This window comes from Mustela putorius, unplaced genomic scaffold, assembly GCF_011764305.1.
Source record: "Mustela putorius furo isolate JIRA1106 unplaced genomic scaffold, ASM1176430v1.1 tig00003867_pilon_pilon_pilon, whole genome shotgun sequence".
Lineage (NCBI taxonomy): Eukaryota > Metazoa > Chordata > Mammalia > Carnivora > Mustelidae > Mustela > Mustela putorius.
In genome coordinates this window covers 22,006,786-22,028,799 of record NW_025422019.1, presented here as the reverse complement: position 1 = coordinate 22,028,799, position 22,014 = coordinate 22,006,786, and the positions used below count along the sequence as shown (strand labels likewise).

At 34.9% G+C, this 22,014-nt stretch overlaps 1 protein-coding gene across 1 annotated transcript in view; it reads left to right on the top strand.

The window, feature by feature from the left end:
* LRP1B (LDL receptor related protein 1B) overlaps nucleotides 1–22,014 on the top strand; it is a 1,620,129-nt gene that overhangs the window by 1,445,432 nt on the left and 152,683 nt on the right. Inside the window, exon 67 of the mRNA XM_045066491.1 lies at nucleotides 19,670–19,786. Coding sequence (XP_044922426.1) covers nucleotides 19,670–19,786 — 117 coding nt within the window. The remainder of the gene's footprint in view (nucleotides 1–19,669; nucleotides 19,787–22,014) is intronic.

The following is a 22,014-nucleotide window of genomic DNA, read 5'->3' as shown; positions in this document are numbered from 1 at the left end:
TTAAATATAATAAGAAAAAATAAAATTTAACTTTGAAAGACTAAAAAATCACGAGGAAAAAAGCCATGAACTATATGTGCTGCATTCTCCTAGCTATAGAGTTCTGCAGTTCTCACTGATCAGTGAATGCTGTCTTGACTGATGTTCTTGCTGATCTTCTTGGGGAGGGGCCTGTTGCAGTGATTCTCAAATGTCTTTGCCTGAGGAAGAATTGCACTGCCCTTGCCAGAGGCCAGGCTATGTAATATGCTTGGGTTTGCTCTCCATAACTTTTGTTCCCTGAACGCTTTCCGTACAGCTTTGGAGGAGGAGAAAGAAGATGGCAACCTCCCAATCTCCAGCCCAGAGGAGCTGAGAGTTTAAGGCCCCTCTCCTTAGTGTGCCCTCAGAGAAAAGCAGTCAATCCCTCCCATCTCCCTGGTTTCTGGCTGCTCTCTGAGTTCAACCAGCCTTTGATTGAGTATTTGGACCTCTGACACATGGCCCCATTTGGAGTCTCCACACCCAGCAGATTCCTGCAGCGTGCTCCCACACTGATCCTCCCGGAGGAGAAGGAAGGACGGTGTCTTCCCAGATCTACCACGTGTGGGTCCCTGCTTGATGAGCAGTGTCCTGACTGTGCCTTGGATCATGGTTTAAGGTAACCCTGAGCTGAGAGCCCTTTCCTCATTTCCACGTCTGCAGCTGGCTTCCCTGCTGATAACTGGGAGCTCTGCCACACTTCAACACTCCTGGTCTTTTTGTGACCCTGCAGATCCTGACACCACACTGTCCCCATGAGGGCTCCACCCCCACTTAGCCTCTGGAGGGATGTCCCTCAGTGCAGCAGACTTCTAAAAATTCCAATTTTGTCCTCTGCTGCTCTGTGGCTTGCCAGGAGCTGGCTCCACCCCTGCAGTCTGTCTTCCCGTATGTTGCCTCAGATTCACTTTTCCGCACATACTACCTTCCAGAAAGTGGTCGCTTTTCTGTTTAGAATTGTTGCTCTTATTCTTTTCGATCTCCTGTTGAGTTTGTAGGTGTTCAGCATGGTTTGATAACTATCTGGCTGAACTCCTGGGACCTGATGATATTTAGGTCTCCTACTCCTCCACCATCTTGATCCTTCCCTCGGTTCATTCTTGTTAGCCCATGGAGTCCACTGGACTTTGCCTATCTTTCCCCTACCCCTGTTGCCGTCTGGAAACTTTCCCAAGACATTAAGTCCTGGCAGTGTTATTGCTCACCTTACCTCATTTGTTTCTTGTCTCTCATAGATTACTGTTCTTTCCTGCCTGATATCTCATATGTGGATAAAACATATTTTGTCTTTTGGGGGTTCTTTTTATTCTTGTTGTTGTTGTTGTTGTTGTTGTTGTGGGAGGGTAAATCTGACATCTTTTACTCAGATCAAACCATCTATTTGTTTCTATATGAAGCTTTACCTATTTGATAAACATTCAATGCTTAGCATTATTTGTCCTCTCCTGACTTCCCTACCCAAAGTCTTACTGAGTCATAATCTGCCACTTTAATCAGATTTTATTTCCCCAGGGCTTTACCACCTTGTTAAGGCTTAGTTCAAGTACTACCACATATATAGAGAAGTTGGTATCAGTAATAATTTTGGAATAACAGAGACATTGAATATAGTCCTAAACAGGGAGAGAGTTCTTAATGCATTGTGGCTATTCCAGTAAAACTTTAATAGTATGTTGTCTTTTTGGTCTGTATGGGGTACACATTTTTTTCATCAGGTTTAGGTACTTAGAGAACAGGTGTTGTAAGCTCTTGCTTTACAGGCCTCACTGGAGGAATACATGTGGCTGGGGATTTTTTAAAGATACTTTTGGAACTATTTAAAAGGGAAAGTGTAGATGAGGAGCTGACTGGAGCACTCAGTGTAGATTCCCTGGGGTGATAACTTTTCGAAGCATGTGCCAACCATGACCCTATACTATAGTCAGGCTAAGTTATAAAACTTGTAAGTGGAACTACAACATCAATGACTTGAGGACTTTCTCCTTTCCCATTATATTTGAGGATGGTCTTTCTATACCCTTTTGCCCCATATTTAGTGCCCAGAAATGTCTCTCAGCATAGCAGTGATATGAGATAATGCTGAGTTGCAAAGCATGCCAGTATTTTATAATCATTTGTCCCACATGCAAGGACAGGTTGGAATGAGCTATTTCAAAATCTAGAGAATTATCTACATGAAGAAAGTAAGAGTGGTGATTCTCTCCACAAAAGGAGACAAATTCAGGCCTGGTGCAGATGTGTCACATAGGAGTCCATAGGTTATTCAGGGCCAATGAATCAGTATCTGTGGTGAGGGGCCAGCAGCCAAACCTGAATTTGCAATTACTGTAACTATACCAAGGCCTGCTCTAGTAATTTATTGTCTCAGTGCAGTTGTTGCCACAGTCCTTTAAAGATTCAGGAAGAGTGTGATGAGAGACAAGAGAGTTATAAGTGGGTGGGCTCGAATCTGGGGGATGTGGCTGTATGTAGGATCTCAGGTTCTGTTCAGGAACCAGGCCAGGCTTTAGGAAAGAAGGCAGAGAACCTGTGGTAAGTGAAACATGGAAGTATCCGCCTTCTCTTTGTTGGTGAGAGCCCATCCCCATTCCACATAAGCATTGCCTTACCCAGGGCACATTTTAATGCCACTGGTATATGCAGTTGAGGTTATTTATTTATTTATTTGACAGAGAGAGAGAGAGAGATCACAAGCAGGCAGAGAGAAAGGCAGAGAAAGAGGGGGAAGCAGGCTCCCTACTGAGAAGAGAGCCGAATGTGGGGCTCAATCCCAGGACCCTGAGATCATGACCTGACCCGAAGGCAGAAGTTTAACCCACTGAGCCAACCAGGCGCCCCTGCAGTTGACTTTTGAAAATGTCAGTTATTTAAACTGACAAGATACAAACAATAAGGATATTAATACTATTATTTTTTTTTAAATTTTGGGCCAGGAATTTATTTGTGGAAATAAAAGAGGAAGCTGAAACTGAATCAGTATGATTTAACTGTCTTTAGGGATAAAGCAAAAAATATTCCAAATGAGTACAGAAGTAACGATGGTTTCTATAGTTAATAATGAAAGATGGACATTAGAGAGTACTTAGGGAAAAATATGAGCTGTCTTTTTAAGGTATTAAAAAACTCACTCGACTTAAATCCCATTAGAAATGGGATTCTCTTTTTATCAATAAACAGAGGACAGCATTGCAAACTCTTTGCAAAAGATCAACTTAATTATGCGCCAAGATCTCCTGCTGAGGTGGAGATGATATTTTGCTTAACGTGGAACAAATATTTCTGCAAATGACACTATAACTAGCGTGGTCTCTGGTATGTGAATATCTGTCAAGTGAATACAAATAGTTTTAAGAAATGTCATTTTTCCTTTAAAAACATTTCTAATGGTACATGTGATTTTATTTTAAAAAAGCAAGTGCCTTCTTATTTAGGTGCTTTTACTTTAGAGTAAAAATTAGTACCTTTGCCTCTCTAGTCACATGTCAGCTAGGGAGAGGTAAACTTGTTGAACTAATGCCTTCTCAGGTAAGTGTTACATTTTAGCAGGCGACAACAGAGGTTCACAGTGACAGATTTCCTATTGAAAACCTCAGTTCAGATCTGTCCATTGAGGTATTTTTCTCTAAACAAAACAAAACAAAACAAACAAAAACAAAAATTCTTAAATATTGACTAGAGAAAGGAAAGCCAACGTTAATACATCTGGAGTATATAAGAAATTTAAGACTGAAGATAAAGGATTAAGATGGCTTTAGTTTCTCCTTAAGCCTCCAAATATAACCTTGGGGATGTCAATCCAATATTTTAGGTCCAATATGATAGAATGTATGCTTGTGTTTGTGTGTATAAGTACATTACGTTTATCTTTCTTCAAAGCTAAAATGATGCAACCAATATATCATTATTTTGCTTTCTGCCAATATAACCTATCATTATTTATTACTTTTTAATTTTTGTGTTTTTTTCACATTTTTTATTTAAATTCTAATTAGCTAACATATAGTGTAATATTGGTTTCAGGAGTAGAATTTAGTGATTCATCACTTACATCTAAACCCAGTGCTCAACACAGCAAGTGCTATATGGCTTTTTAAAAACCCATTCTTATTACAGTATTTCCCAGTATATAGTATATATTTAAAAACCTCATGGTTCCTACATTTCTGTTAAATTTTTGTATTCTTATTAAAATGTAAGATAACAGGGGCGCCTGGGTGGCTCAGTGGGTTAAGCCGCTGCCTTCGGCTCAGGTCATGATCTCAGGGTCCTGGGATCGAGTCCCGCATCAGGCTCTCTGCTCAGCAGAGAGCCTGCTTCCTCCTCTCTCTCTCTGCCTGCCTCTCTGCCTACTTGTGATCTCTATCTGTCAAATAAATAAAATCTTTAAAAATAAAATAAAATAAAATGTAAGATAACATATTTTCAGACTTTATTCTGCCATCGTTCTATATCATAAGCATGCTTCATAAAAGCTTTTTAAAATCATTTACTTAATTAAATTTATAAAACTGAAAATGATGAGAAATAATCAGAATACTCTTTTGAATAATTATTCAGATACCACACTAATAGCATTATAGAATGTAAAGAACAGCAAAGAATTTAGCCTCAGGGATTACTGATCATGTGACATTAAGTGTATAAACCTCTGTAAGTATCAGTTTTCTTGGATGTAAAATGAACAATATCTATTATAAGGTTATTAAAAGGATTAAGAAAAATTATTTTCCCAGGATGAGTTATTTTATATCTGATAGGTGCTCTGTAAGTGAAATTTCTCCTCCTAAAAACAAACCTGTTCTCTGACACTGAGTCAATAGAGCACTCACTCTAACTTAAAAACAGAGAGAGGAATATGGTTTTCATCTAATATATTTAGATTAGATTTGGCTATATTTACTTGCATTTAGATACAAATTTTCCACAATATATCTTGTTCATTTGCATATGTGTATCTTTTTTTTGTTTTCTTGGATGAGCAATAGCTCATTTGAGAGTAGCCAATGAGAGGTCTGTATAAAACTATTTTAAGTCTAAAACATTGTGAACTGACCCAGAAGTTACCTATAACCAGTGCAATTAGACTTGTAAAGGGAAGAAACCCTTGAGAAACTTTAACAGTTATATTTTCTTTGATGGATTTTGTAAGTATTTCCAGTGCTGATAATTCCTGGAGAAGACAGGATGGAATCTTGTGGAAGAACCTAATGATATTGTTCTCCTTTCATTTTGTCATCAGACCTCAGTGACTGGGAGGAAGGGCTGTACTGAAGACAGGTCTTGACTAAAGATGTGAGCAAAGGGAAGATGAGGTTTTGTTATCAAATTAATCAAGAGTGACCAAAAACCAGCAACAGATTTGTGAGATTCTGATGCCTGAGAAGCTTTCCTAAATGCATTTTTATTATGCCTCCAGGTTCTTTACCTATATTCAGGTTTGTTTTTTCACCATTTGAATTAGGAACATAAAGTCTTGAATTAAATTACAAGATTCATTCCTTTTTCAGAAGCCAGAAGCTGGGATAACAGAAAGAGATGAAATAATTAATTTTAGCTGAGGCCCTAAGATGTGTCACTCACTTTCTTCCAATCCTCAGAGAAACCTTTATATTAGGTGGCATTGATATTATTATTATGGTTTTATTATTCCCATTTAACAGATGAGGAAACAGAGTCAGAATGGTAAGGTCAATGCCCAAGCTAATAAGTTGGTAAGCACTGATTTAAATTCTAGTGTTTCTGGCCCCAGGGAACATTGTATCTCCACATCATTCCAATACAGAAAACATGTGCCTACTCATTGTTTTGTCTTTAGCACTGTGATGTAGACAAGTCATGCTAGACTTCTGAGGCTGTTTCTATACCTGAAGTTTAGTGCCTTGGATAATCTTATTTATAAGACTTCTTTCCCAGATAGGAACTTGAATCATCTGCAAATGGCAAGAATCTGAATATAGTCTATATAATAATAATGAAGCATAATTTTGATTACAAAATTTGCAATCTAAATTGTTACTTTTTTCATAATGATGAGTTTTTGTCCAAGTTAGTTTCAATGACTAAAAGGAGAAAAATTATATAATAACAAGAATGTGTACATAATTCACAAAAATTTCCATTTACTATTAATTGAGCTTGTTTCAAATTAGTAGTTTCAACTAAAATAATGAATGCAATGAAATATTTTGTCTTATAGATACAGAAATCTTGTAGAAAATTGATTTCTTTATGATACAAAATAAGTTTCATTAAGATACAAGAAGGGAAGTTTACTCAGATATCTGGTGGAAGACAATTTGGTTCACTGTTGCTAATTTAGCCAATCTGTTAGCTCACATTGGGAAGAAGAAAACCTGTTTTCTATGTATTCATTTTCACCCCAACAGATTTTACTATATAGTACAGAATGTATTTACATAGTGATTCATAAATTTCATTAATTCATAGACCTACAAATCTCAATTTTCTTTATCAACATTTTGAGGATCCTTCAATCTGAACAGAGTAAGATAAATTTTTCTTTACTTTTCTCAGGAAATTTAATTTCAGTTTATAACTACTCCTTCCTTCATCACCCTTCGAATCCTTCCTCCCATCACTCCATTTTCCATCTTTTCTCTTAGCTTTTTTTTCCAGTTTATTCCTGCTTTATTTCCATCCTTTCCCTGCCAAATTACAATAAGATCAACTCGTGAATGTGATGTGAAGTCCAGGTATTTTGTTTTCTTACCTCAGACATGTTACCTAAATGAGTAAATTTGGAATCTCTTTTACCATTATTTGAGATTCCTGTATGTAATCTATATACCAAAAGGTATTTATCCAGTATTATTTATCCAATTATTTAGCAATATTGTGGGGAGGAAGCACAGAATTATGGTGATTATGCATTTTGTCATCTCTCGTATTTTGGTGACAATTTTAATGACTTTTCTGACAGCCATTGTCCAGTTGAATGTTTATATCACCTTAATTTACTCTTAATATGCAATTAGAATTATTAATACACTTCAAATTCTTTCCCAAAACCAGAACCTTGATATGTATTGTCTAATCATGGTCAACAAATTTGAGAAATAGTATTAAAGTTTTCTTGACCTTTGCCATTAGTCATTCATTTGTTTGAGAGAAATAATATATCATATATAAAGTTATTTCATTTTATATAATACTGCATCCCTGTGAAGATGATATTGGGATAATTATTTTAGAAAAAAAACCCAAGCGCACCTGGGTGGCTCAGTCAGTTAAGCGTCTGCCTTCTGCTTAGGTTATCGTGATCCCAGGGCCTTGGCTCCTGGGACTGGGCCCCCCCTCAAGCCCCTCTTCAAGCACCCCCACTTCCATGAAGCCCCATGGAGCCCAGCTTCCCTTCTGCATCAGACTCCCTGCTCACTTCCTGCTCAACAGGGAGCCTCCTTTCTGCCCTCTCTCTGTCCCTCTTCCCTCCTCACAGCTCACAGCTCCTGCACTTGCTTGCTATCTCTCTCTCAAATAAATAAATAAATAAAATCTTAAACAACAGCAAGAACACCAACTCCCAGAACAATTTTCTCTCAAGTCTTAGAAATATTACTGTTCTCTTTGGAGGGGAAAAAGCTGGTGTATTTAATCTCTTGTATATCATACACTTTGTTATTTCCTTTTATATTTATTAAAGTCTATTCTCTACCGCCCACCCCAGAAAATGAGAATATTTACCTCAAAATTACATCATGACATATTTCTCCCAGATTTGTGCCATTCTGCAAGTTTGTAAAGAGTACATATTATATCTTTATGTAATTTCTTAATAAAAAGTTTAATATAGTTGTGTCAAGGATAGATTTGTTGGCATGACATCAGAATAATCTCTCCAAGTTGCCATCAAAGATATAGAATTCCCACAATGTTATACTGAGATGTCATATCTGATGTGATTTCTTTTGTTGTGTATCTATTTTTCTCTATAACATTTGATTTTCTGTTTTTTCCTGGGCCCTTTTCTTTCTTCCTGATTTTTTCTTAAGGAAATCTAGGTCAAATTCTAAGTCTTATGTTCAATATTCTTTGTGAACTTTGTGAAATATATTCACTCATTGCTAAGCATCCATCTTTGAGTTCTCCTTGGCTTATTTTTGATTTCTAAAATTTCTTATGTAAGAGAAATATGTCAGTGTTCTGGAAGAAAAGTTTTAAGTTTGGAACGAGAACATCTAACTATTATTTTAAGGACTCTGACTTCACAGTAGTGCCTTAAGTATTATGAATAGAATAATTAACTAAAATCACGGATACTATCATTAGGATTTCTCTAATTCATGTGTCTGTTTATGAGTGTGCGCATATATGTATATTTTATATTTGAAAATATTTGGGGAGAAACTGCCATGAAGTAATCATTCCTGATGTATAGCAAGTATATGTAAACAAGAAAATATTTACATACTGCACAGAATAATTATGTATTTTAAATATGTAATTAAAATATATAAGCCAGCATATCAGATCATGATATCAAGAATCTTTTGGCTCATAATGAAGCTAAATTTTATACAGTTAAACAGTTTAAAGAAAAATACTAGATAAAACCACAGCAGAGGTGATATTAGAAAATAGCAAATTTGTGGAAGTGGCACACCAGTGAGTGAATTGGAAAATATGGCTCTTGTAAGGTTGACTAGGCACCTGTTCTGTGGGTTCTTTGCTGCCTTTTTTAGTAGTAGCTGTTCCCATTCAGAAGAGTCAACTTAGTCTTGTAACAACACCTGTCACCAACTTTCACTATGAGTAAAATTTTTATTAATTTGATAATACATCCTATATGTCATATATGTTTTGAAGTGCCAATTATTTTCTTTCTTATACCCAAAAGACTATAATGTGAAGGACAATTCTGTTTCTTCCTTGTTTATAGTGAGACATTTAGAACTTGAAGGAATATTTAACTGAGCTAAATTAATGCAAATTTAATGATGATTTATATTATCCATTGAGATACTTTACTTTCTGCATGCATTTAATGGCTGTATTAAAATGTGAATTTTATTGGCACCTTTATTTGAATTCTCATATTAAATTCAGCTCAAGCATTGGTTTTTAAAATTTCTTTCATAGCCTGCTGTCTCTCTGATAAATATCATTCTACAGCAGATGCAGTATTATTATAGGAGGCAAAGCAGGCTTATTGGAAGGTGAATAAAGACATCTAGCAGGGAAGTGCACTACTAAGGTTTTTAAAGATGTTTGGGAGTAAAGCCAAGCAAACCATCATGTACTGTAAGCAGAATCTTAAAAAAAAATCAATACCTTGCTGACCAGGCAGCCAATGAGGAAATGATAAGATAAAGGCTAAGGTGATCATTTATTGATATGTAGCACCTAGCTGAACTCTAAGTCAAGTAAGGGGCATGTTCTATATTGAGAGAGAGACTGGTTTTTTTTGTTTGTTTGTTTGGTTGTTTTTTAATGAGCTAGCTTGTTTCCCTCAAAGTTTAAAGTATGCCAGATTATGAGAAATAACAACAACAATTATACGTAGTTCAGGAATAATAAATCTTGTCACTGAAGGCTTTGTACTACTGTCCATATTTATCTCTGAGTGTAAATTTATAAGCACTATGTAAATATAGTTTTCCCCCTCTCTTGTAGATCTACTACAGCTTGAGGGTTATATGGTGAAGACAGCTATATTCTTCCTGAACTCACAACTTTTGACATATATACAATTTTAGTCAGCTCTTAGTGTCCATAGAACTGAGATCTTGGTATAAAATAGCAAAAGAAAGAAGCAAGGAGGACCTTTGTTTTGGGGAGTTATTTGTGTCCCTGTTGCAGAATAGTTTTTAGAACCAAGTCCTGGTTCCAGATTTTAAGAGCTGTGGGTTTTGAGACAAGTAATTTACTGTAACCTTAGGTTTAATATCCTCAGCTATTCAATGTACTTTCCTTGCTGAGTTGCTAGGAGGACTCCATGAGTGAGGCTGAGCCTTAAACCTAAGAAAGAACAAACTGTCAATAAATATAAGCTGTTATTAGTGTCTCCAACCTATAAAAATCTAACCTGGGATCTAAAAGTACCAAAACCAGTTTTAAAAGATGGCCATAATATTTACTTATGAATCACTTCAGTTATACAAATTTTACTGTATTGATTATAATGAAATAACAAATACCCATGTTTTAAAAAATAAAATATAATTCTAGTTGCAATGATAGACCTATTTGTTACTTCCACAACAATACATCAATAAATCTAGTCAAGAAATCTAATTATTGATCTGTAATCAATATAACTTATTAGACACATTTTATTTTAAGATTCTCAATATTCTTTCAAAGTAGAGTTTGGCTTGTTACTACCTATTGTATACTTTATCAGTATATGCCATCCTGCTAGCTTTGTACATAAGAATAAAAACCAAAGCTGAGAAAAAGGTAATTAGAGTAATTATCCAGAATATGTACAGGCCAAAGATTTCATCATGGCAGTTCCAAAATCTGGATTAATAGATTGCTGCAGTCATCTAACAATCTTTCAAATTTTCATCTTTATTTTGACATAAATCTAAAAAATTATGTGAAATTCATTTGTCAGGAAAAAAAAAAGAAAGAGTTCAAATTTATATGCTCTTTCAAAGAGGAGAAATAGCAAGAGAAGGTCCACACAAAGTGTTCTCTGGTGTGAGTGCCCTTCCTCGACAATGGATTATCTTCCTGACCTCTCTTACCACTCTTGACCCTCTCTCTCTACTTCACCTATCTTATCTCCCTGCTGTTCCTTGGACACTCCAGGCCTGGTTATTCCTCCAAGGTCATGGTTTTTCTTGGAATGCTCTTTCTCCCAGAAAATGCAGTGTCTCAATCATTTTCTCTGTTAGTCTTCAAGGTCACTCCTTAATATAGCATTTTCAAACTCTCTTAGTTGAAATTCCTCCTTCACACATATTCCATATTCTCTAATGGGAACTCTAGAATGATTCTGAAGAGTGGTGCCCTACCAACCTCTTCGTTTACAGAGATTTGGGTCCCTCTTCATCTGAGGTTCACAAATGCAAATTTGTTTGTACAATATTACCATACAAACTGTCAAGACAACAGGCTGTTGAAAAGAGAATGATAAATGGAATAGAATGGTTTTGGCAGATGATATACAGTGTGTTAGCAAAGAGGAAATAGTAACTACTTTTGCCCTCTCCACAATTTACAACCATAGAGTTACAATACAACTTTCTAAATAAGAAAACACACACACACACACACACACACACAAATTCTTGTCAAGTGCAATAGATAGTATTACAGGATTTAATATGACACTTTCTAAAACTGTATAATATGAATTCAAAAAATTTCCAGTGAAAATTACATTGCATTGACATGCAATTTATAAAATGTCATTATTGGAGCTTCCAGAGAGCAGGCTTCTTACAGATTCACCTCTTTATAAAGAAAATATGTCATTGGTAGTTTGTTTTACTTTATAAGCCTTTCTCTTCTCTACCTAGAAGAATAATGTAAAAGTAAAAAATAAGTAAAAATGCAAAAGTGAAGCAGAAGTAGTAGGATCCCTCTGGGACAAGCCACATCTGGCATTGTTATTCTCAACTATTGGTGCATCCACAGATTCTTTCCACTTCCCCTAAAAGAACAGGCTGTGCATGTAAGTGTTCATTGAGGAATATTACCCTGATTGATGGGAAGTAACATGAATTTAATTTTCAGATCCACCAAACACTTTACAATACAAGGCAACCTGCAGCTTTCCAGATAATCAATATCACAAGAGGCTGTAACAGCATATGCCACATAGCGAAGAAGTAAAAAAGGGGGGGGGTGTTTGTACTGTCTCCCATCTTCATGGAAGCCTGGATTTGCAAATTACTTTTAAATAGAGACTAATTCTGAGGCTTCTTGTGGAAAGTGATTACATTTCCCAGGTAATTATAAACCAATGAAATAGCCTAGGAATTATGTAAATCAGCACATATAGGTAAGAATATTAATATGAGAAGTCCCTCATTTTTTTAATCAATAAAATAATATAATGCTTGCATTAGTCAGGACTCTTGTCTGTAAATGACAGAAACCCAATGCAAACTAGTGGCAAAATAAATTTTCTGCCTCAGTTCCAAGGAGTGGATGGAGTTGACTTCAGGAACAATTTGAATACAGGTATTTACATAGAATCATAAGAGCCCTATCATTTTTTTTCCATTTCTAAGCTGTTTGTTACTTTGTTGGTGTCTTCTAAGAATGGTACTTTCTATGTGGATTTTTATTTTTATTTTTATTTATTTATTTTTTAAAGATTTTATTTATTTATTTGACAGAGAGAAATCACAAGTAGATGGAGAGGCAGGCAAAGAGAGAGAGAGGGAATCAGGCTCTCTGCTGAGCAGGGAGCCCGATGTGGGACTCGATCCCAGGACTCTGAGATCATGACCTGAGCCGAAGGCAGCGGCTTAACCCACTGAGCCACCCAGGCGCCCTATGTGGATTTTTAAATGACCGATGGCAACTTGTTGCTAAACTACTTGTAATCTCAAGAAACAGTCTCTTCCAGTAATCATTGAAATCACCTCCAATGGCTTTATTTGGCCTTGTTCAGTATTTAACAGAGACTCCTAAAATGCCTGTCCCTATACCCAGTTTTTATTCCACACTGAGCGACAGGACTGTAAGTCTTAAGTCGACACGTTCCTATTCAGACTAAGTCATCACATCTTCATCTCCCCTTATAGCAACATTTTTTTATGTGACCAAATTCAGACCATTGAAATGTAAGCAGAGGTGTTATATCAAACTTCTAGGAAGTCTGTTTTAGGTTTTTGTTTTTTGTTTTTTGTTTTCCTCCAAGTAGAAGGGCTTCTTTTTTTTGTATTTTTGTTTGTTTGCTTAGAGAGAGAGAGCACGTGCCGGTAGGGTGGTGAAGTGCATGGGGCAGGTAGAAGAGGAGGGAGAGAAACAATCTTAAGCAGGTTCCACGCTCAGTGCAGAGCCTAATGTGGGGCTTGATCTCATGAGCCTGAGATCATGACCAAAGTTGAAATCAAGAGTCTGATACTTGACTTTATTGAGCCACCCAAGAACCCCTCTTCTTTTGCTTTTTTCCCCCCTCCTTTATTTTTTTATTTTTTTATTTTTTGCTCTTTTTCAGACCTGCTAGGAGATGATGCAAGCACTTGTTATCATCTTGGGCCATGAGTGACTGAGGACAATGGAGGTCATTAGTTAAGATGGTAGAGCAGATTGATAAAAATCAGTGTTCCTCAGGATATTGTCTAGCCACCATACAATCCTTGCACTGCCTTCTTCTGTGTATTTAACATTAAAGAAGAAAAATGTATCAGGTTTAAGCTATTAAATCTTTTTTCTTTCTTTCTTTTCTTTTTTTAAAAACATGAATAATGTGACACTTGTAAACTAATTGTGGTCTAGAATAAGAGGCCACCAAGGGTCGTATGGTCCTCTCCTGTGACAGAAGAGGTAGTGACCCATGTGTAACAGCTTCGCCAGCTATAATATGGAACAGTAATTTCAAAAAAGACTAAAAGACCCAACCAATAATAATGGTATATATCTATATAGATATATCTACTATATTCATATTACCAAAAAGTAGGTGCCAGTGATCCTATCAGCTAAAGAAAATAAGGAAAAAAACATGACCCCTTGTATCATCGTTGTTGAGGAACTCAAAACATCAAGGAGCTTTAGAACATTTGGGAAGCAACTTATATAGGTATTTATTTCCATATATGGTAACAGAGACATTGAGGAGAATTTAGACTGTGAGATCAGAATTAAGGATTAAAAAAAAGGGGGGGGGCACCTGGGTGGCTCAGTGGGTTAGGGCCTCTGCCTTCGGCTCATGATCCCAGGGTCCTGGGATCGAACCCCGCATCGGGCTCTCTGCTCTGCATAGAGTCTGCTTCCTCCTCTCTCTCTCTGCCTTCCTCTCTGACTAGTTGTGATTTCTCTGTTGAATAAAACACATGGTAAATTTACAAGTGACATTTTATTTTCTAAAGCAATAGTAAAGTCTTACTAGTGAAACAGTGTATAATTTCAATTTGGTTAGATATCTATTGAACCACTAAAATATTATTTTTTTAGAGCATTTAATATACAGGGGCACCTGGGTAGAACAGTCAATTAAGGGTCCAACTCTTGATTTCATCTCAGGTCACAATCTCAGAGTGGTGAGGCAAAGCTAACTACTTTTGGGTCAGAGTGATTCCAGGTACAAACAAAGTGCATTTTATGTCTTAGGAAATCCAATGCTCTTATTACTACTGAAATCATCATCCCAAAAATGAAGACAGATAATTACAGACTGATACTACAAATGTCTAGGACAGAATGAAAACATGGTAGCTTCAAATGCCAAATAAAAAAATCTCTGGAGACATTTGGATGTGAAACATACATGCTGTTGTTTACACTTAGTGTGGAATATTTAAATTTTGAGACTTTAAATAGTTTTTTTAACAGAATGTTCTTTCAGACTACCCTTCAGTTTTGGATATACCTGAGCATTGAGGGACCAAATGAATAATTCTTTTTTTTTTTTTTTTAAAGATTTTATTTTATTTTTTTATTTGACAGAGAGAGATCACAGGTAGGTAGAGAGGCTGGCAGAGAGAGAGAGAGGGAAGCAGGCTCCCTGCTAAGCAGAGAGCCCGATGTGGGACTCGATCCCAGGACCCTGAGATCATGACCTGAGCCGAAGGCAGCGGCTTAACCCACTGAGCCACCCAGGTGCCCCAATAATTCTTTACCATAGTATAAATGTTTGGATTTTCCAAATGCCTTGCGATCTAATAGTGAAGTAATCTTTAATTAAAATATAATTATCCAGCAGTGCCTGACACACAGGAAGTCCTCAATAAATTTTGCTCAGGGGAGAATAAAGAAAAAAGAATAAAAATATAAAAAAATATATAATTAAAATTATATGCTCAGATCTAAAATGTTCGCTTTAAGTTTGGCAATTTTATACAGCATTCAACAAACACCAAAATAAGATCCAGAACACTTCCATCCCCCTAGAAAGTTCCCTCATGCCCCTTTTAGTCAATTCCCCTAACATTCCCCTTTGGAACCCAATTCCTCTCCAACACCACAGATTACTTTTGCTTGTATTTGGATGTCATATACATAAATGCATTTAGTATTTACAATTTTGCCTGTGAATTTTTCATTTGCATGAAGTTTTAAAAACATTTCTAAGTTATATCTCATTTCTAAGTTATATTCATTATTTTTTTTTATATCTGAGTAGTTTTCAGTTGCATGAATATATTTTCACTTGGAATATCTTAGATGCTGATTACTATAAATAAGGCTGCTGTTACAAATTTATTCTTCTTGTACAAATTTATTTTGTGAATGTTTGTTTTCATTTTTCATGAACACTTAGATGTAAAATTGCTGGGTTATAGGGTAATTATATGTTTACCTTTTAAGAACCAGAAGAGAGAGTTTCAAGTCCTTTGTAATCTCATGAAAATTTAGTGTGGCCTTTTTGATTTGAGCAATTTCACTAAGTATTTAGTGGTATCTTCTGGTTTGAATTTGCACCACATTCATGATTGATGATTTTGAGAACCTATATTTGGCATTCAAATATCTTTTATTTGGTGAAGTATCTTTTCAAGTCTTTTGTCTGTTAATGTATAAGATATGAGAATTTCTATATATTCTGGACCAAAGTAATTTCCCAGATATATTGTATGCAAATATTTTTTTTTTAATATGTTGCTTGCCTATTCATTTTCTTAATGGTATCTTTTAAAGAATAAAACTTTTTAATTTTCTGAAGTCAAATGTACCAACTTTCTGTGTATTATTAATTCTTTTTGTGTTCTGCCCAAGAAATATTTGCTTACTCTAAGATTATGAAAATATATTTCCATGTTCATTATGTTTATGATCACCTCAGATTAATTTTTTTGTATGGAGTATGATGGGTTGAGATTTGTGTTTTTCTTATGGCTAGCCACTTTTTTCATCAATATTCACTAAAAAGGACTGTTTTTTTTTCCATTAAATTGACTTGAGTCCTTGTTGAAAATGACCACATTTTTGCTTATATTTCTGGTTTCATTTTGCTTACTACTACATTTTCTCAATTACTATAGCTTTATGGAAACTCTTGAAATCAGATATTATAAATTCTCCGACTTTTTCCTCTTTTTCAGTATTGGTTTATTATTCTAAATCCTTTACAAGTCAGTATAATTTTAGGATAATCTATTTCTTTAAAAATAACAAGTTAGAATTTTGATAGAGATTGAATTAATTCTTTATATTAATTTGAAAATTTTTAAAATTTCAAGTATTCTAATTTATGGGCATGATATATTTTTTCATTTTCTTAAGCATTGTTCAATTTTTCTCAGTGTTTTACAGTTTCTCAGTGTTTTACAGTTTTCAGTATGAAGATATTACACAACTTTCACTAGTTTTATTCCTAGGTATTTGTTATTTTATTGTAAAAGTTTTCTTTTTTATTTTCATTTCTGGTTATTCCTAATATAGAGAAATATAATTAAATATATTGAGTCCTTGTATCCTGTAGCCTTACCAAATTTACTTATTGCTTTCTGTAGTTTGTACATTCCTTTGGATTTCTTTTGGCACAATGAGAAACTTAAATTTCTCTTCCACTCCTGTATCCCAACCCACTTCCTCAGTTCTGGCTCAAAAAACATCGCAGACACCAGATTTTTTTTTTTTTTTTTTTCAGAAGTCACCCTTATATAAGTGCCAGTAGTATCACAGTATACACCATATACAGTTCTACATTTCGGTAGCCCCCCTGGGAGGATCAAATTTTAAGTAGTATCTGTATTTCATGTGAAACTATTTTAAATTAAAAAAAAAATACAAGTTTTCAGATACTTACTTGTTTTCTCTATATTTATAATATTTATAATACCCTCCAAAATAACACATTGTTCCAAAGCTATATAATAATTTGAATTAATAGAAAACTTCATATTGTGAACATTTTTTATTAATTACTGTAGAGTATTATATAATGTGGAATTATATATGTTCTGTTCTTCAATCAGTTTTTTTGGCCAGTGATTTTCAATCTTGGCTGTTCATTGGAATCAGTCATATAGTTTTCATAAAAATACCGATGTCTAGGTTACACCCTAGAGAGTCTGACTTTATTGATTTGGAATATTGACTGGGAAAAGGGATTTTTAAGTTTACTAGGTGATTTTCATGTGTAGCCAATTTGAGAACTGCTGTTTTAACTTGATCATACATTTCTCTATTAAAAATACACTTACATTTATATTTGCATTAATCTCCTCAAGGGAGACTTTAAATACAGAACAAGGCTATACGGATTGTATAGCTTGCATTTGTAATTTGTGTAAACAATGTCATGGATCAAAAAGTTAAATAATTTGGAAACATAAAATTTGAATAACCTTGCATAAGGCAATTAATCTTTCAATGTAACTGTTTTTGCATGCCCCAATCTTTGCAATGAACTGTGACTTGTTTTTGTTAAGAAATAAATGCAGATCTCTTTCAAACACAAAATATGATACAAATATTTAACGTAGTGGGAAAAAAAGTACAAATAGGATGCAGAAGAAAAAATAAAAAATACTTCTTGTTTCAACACTTTGTATCCATGGGAAATTGCTTGGAGCTAATGTTGTAATACTAGGTCCTATAGTCTATTTGTATGCTCAGGTCTGATCTTTCTGACTTTCTTATATTCTAAAATTTTAAAATAATACTTAAAAGTAATGCAAGTAACACAGAAAGAAGAATAAATAAAGCCGTGTTAGTGGTCTCAGAGAATTTTGTTTTAAATGCCAAAATATAACGACCATCTACAAAATTCAGTACCAATTCCCAAACCCCATATTTTCAATGGTCATTATTTAAGTTTCCCATCATCCTAACACAATTCTTGATTGCGTGAAATGTGCCTAGTGCTATGTTAGAACATCTACAAATTTTAAGCCAATTTTTAAATCTAAATTTAGGTATAACATAGGCAAAAAGGATATATCACCAAACACAGCACTGTGTGACAGAAGTTGGGATCTGAGTAATCATTAGCAGGCAGGTAGGCTGCAGTGAAGAAAGGGAGAGAAGAAGGGAGGGACAGACAGGCTTTTTATATATGGACATATATGAAGATATCTATCTATCTGTAGACATTTGACAAGTTTGAAAAATTTGAATTCTGTCTCGAGAATTTCCACAGAAATGTTAAAATTTTTTGGAGTAAGATCTGGATATAAGCTTCTCCATTGCCATTTAATACCTTTTGTAATATTGGAGAAATTACTTAAACTCTTTGAGAGTTATTTTCTCATTCATCTAAATGCATATAACAATACTTCTGAGGGATGTTATGAGACTTGAATATGATCATGTTTATGAAAATGCTTGCCAAGAGGTGGGTTGGATCCTCAATAGATGTTCATTATTTAATTTTCTAATTATATCTAAATCACTTTTGCTTTCATAATCTTATTTGAGTTTGAATTTTATAAGACACATTTTAAAGAGTACCAACTAGTAACAAATAGCTTATCTTCTCCTTTAATTAGTTTATTTTACTAGTCTGAGTTGTTAAACTCACTGTAGATCTCTAATACCGGTGAGAATATGGAGTCGATCTAAGTATGTGAAAGGAGAATGTGTCCTAAATTATACTTTGACATTTATAATTTTATTATCATTATATTATTGAATTTATCCCATCTTTATGTTTCAGGCCCTTGCTACTCAGTATATTTCATAGACCTAAGGAGAATGTCATCACTGGAGAGCTTCTTAGAAATCCAGATCTACTCAATCACTGTCTTCATTTTAGCAAAATTCCCAAGTAATTTATGTATATGTACATTGAAGTTTAAGATGCAGTGCTTTAGACAATATACAGTTAGCTATTACTCTTACAGAAATTTAAGAATGAGTAATCTAACTTTAAATAAATTCTTATTGTATGCATTCTGATTCTGGCTCCATTATGGACACAGATTATGTTGTAAAGACTACTAAAGCAAGACTAAAATCACACAAATATATATGTTGACTATGCCACTTAATGATAGTAAAGATTCATCAAGCTTCTAACCTCTAAGTCTGTCTTTCATCATCTGTAAAGTGAAAGGCAATTAATACCATCGTTGCACCAGTGGGATTATTAAGGAGTTCAAGTGAGATGGCACTTTATTATTTTTCAAGGTCTGTACACATTAGATTTTATTATACTCTCTGAGTTTAGATCAGTTGATAGGTAGAGAGAAAGGTAAAATGACAATCTCAGGTTCTGACTAATAACCATTTCTTTAGGGAGGGAGTGCTAAAGAGAATGTTAGTTCTTAATAGTTTTGATTTTTTTTATTGATTTATATTGACTTTATATGGGTGGGCCAATCAGTTGCTTTGTCATTAGCTAGTGATGAAAGCAAGACTAGAAAACAACATAAAACAAGACATTACTATGAATTTTATTTAGCACTTGCCTTCGGCTTTTTTTAAAGATGCTTCTCAGTTAGTACCTGAATTAAGGTCTGAGGAAATGTCAGATACCCTGGAATTGGCATGGCGGTGAGGGTATTAAGAGGGAAGTCTTCATGGAAGTCAGCAACACAAACTCTGGCTCTTTCTCTTACAGATAAAAAGACTTGTGGGCCTCATGAATTCCAGTGTAGAAACAACAACTGTATTCCAGATCACTGGCGGTGTGATAGCCAAAATGACTGCAGTGATAATTCAGACGAAGAAAACTGTAGTAAGTAACTCTCGCTTGAGAACACGGTGAGCTTGACAGCATATTCAATAAGCAGGATAGCAATTTTTAGTTCAGTTAAGGTATGAATTTGAACCTATCTGTCCTGCAGCTCACATTTTTATACATATATTCACATTTGGGCAGGAATATCCAGACTAAATTGACCTGAATCTCAAATGGTAGAATTATTGAAATGCACATACTGGGAGTTATTTTCTTATAGTTATCAGAATTGGTATGAAAGTATCATGAGGTTTAATGCAACCCATTAGCATGCAATGAAGTGAGCCCTTGATGCAAGTTCATACAAAGGGCTGAATGATGTGGAGACAGAACAAAACATATCATTCTTTAGAGGATGGTATTCATTTCATTTCAGTCTCAAATCCTTTTACACTACAAATTTACCCATGAGCATCTTTCAGCAAAATATCATTTATTCTCTCTGGAGTGGTGAACACCATATGTATTCAGGATGCTTTTCTCTGAAAATAGAATAACACTATTATCATCATCTGCCTCCTGCATTTTTATGTAATAAATTTAAAAGACAATAATTGTCCAACAATTTTATTTTCTAAAAAGTATGGCAGTATGTAAAATTGTGACAGCATCTTTATATTCTAGCATTAATTTCTGAATATATTTCCTACCAGCACTTTCTCACAGTGCTGTTTAAACAAAGAAAGCAATATAGTCATGTTTTAAAATAAGATAATAATCAAATTCCATTTGTTAAATATTTATATTCTGCTTACTTCCAGAAAGGATTCAATCGATGATAACTATAGTGTCTACTCTTACACATTGGACTAAGAGTATTCATTTCCCAAGACACAGGAGATGAAATAGATATTGTTATGTTAAAACATAGGAACATTTTCTATGAAAGCGTATAATTAGTAGAGTCACAGCCTTAATAAACCACTTTGATATTCAGTTTGCAAATTATCAAATTTTTTAAAAATAACTTTTGAAACTTAATCTGACTGGTGTTTGATCATCAGGTACATTAAGTATGAAATCGCTGGATCATTAAGATTATAGAATACTCTGATTTGGGGACCTTTTATTACTCCTTCACATATAGATATCTCAACTGATCTTATTCTTTAAAAAGGTAAAAGATATTGCAAAGAGGGATGCTTGGGTGGCTCAGTCCTTAAGCATCTGCCTTCAGCTCAAGTCATGATCCTAGGGTCCTGGGATTGAACCCTGCATCAGGCTCCCTGCTCAGTGGGAGGCCTGCTTCTCCCCCTCCCACTCCCCCTGCTTGTGTTCCTTCTCTCGCTGTCTCTCTCTCTCAAATAAATAAAATCTTTAAAAAATACATATATGTATATGTATGTATACATATATGTATTTATATAGAGAGATATAGATATATAGATATATAGATATACATGTATATCTCAAAGATACACATTAGGGTGTTCCAGATTCTTTTTTAAAGCAGGTTTTCAGATTCTATCCAGTGATTAAAATAAAAACCTAATGAGATAAGAGCGGCAGGAATAGAAGATCAAATATAAAAATGAAGCAATTATATACACACTTTCTGTTTAATTCACTTCTGTTTCAGTGCTTAAATATACAGAAAACTATTTAGCTTAATTTTAGATGCCTTGAGTGTTACTTGTCAATAAGGCACCTGAGAAGAAGTGCCTTAAGATTGAAGGATGTTGAGAACAGGAGAAGGGAAGTGAGAAGTTCACGCTGGAAACTTACATCTTTGAAAATACTTTGTTCAAGGGGTGGATGAAGCTGTGTTAGAAGTTAGGTTACTGCTAAATTGGAGAAGAAGGGGAAGAAGAATGAAAGGTGGAGATAACCTGTTTCTGAGTCTGCTGGGGTTTCCTAGGTGGTTGAGAATGGTTTTTCGGGCAACTCCTAAAAGTTTTTTTTTAGGCAAGAACACAAGAAGGAACACACCTCTCACTCATCACTGGAAAAAATTAGTGATAAATCACTGTAGCCATAGAACCCTTAAGAAAAAGCAAGAGAGTGGCTACAATACCAAGCATTGCAGTATAAAATACCCAATTATGTGTGACTCAGTATTAGTTCCCATGTATTCTGATCATGTGGCGTAAGACAGCAACATTGATGAATTTGCAGGGGACTAATGACCGTGAACAAAAAGGAAGCATGTTATAGTTGTGACATGGTGGGATAGAGGGCATGCACAGGACCAGTATCAGAGAACTGGTTACATGGTAAGCATGTAA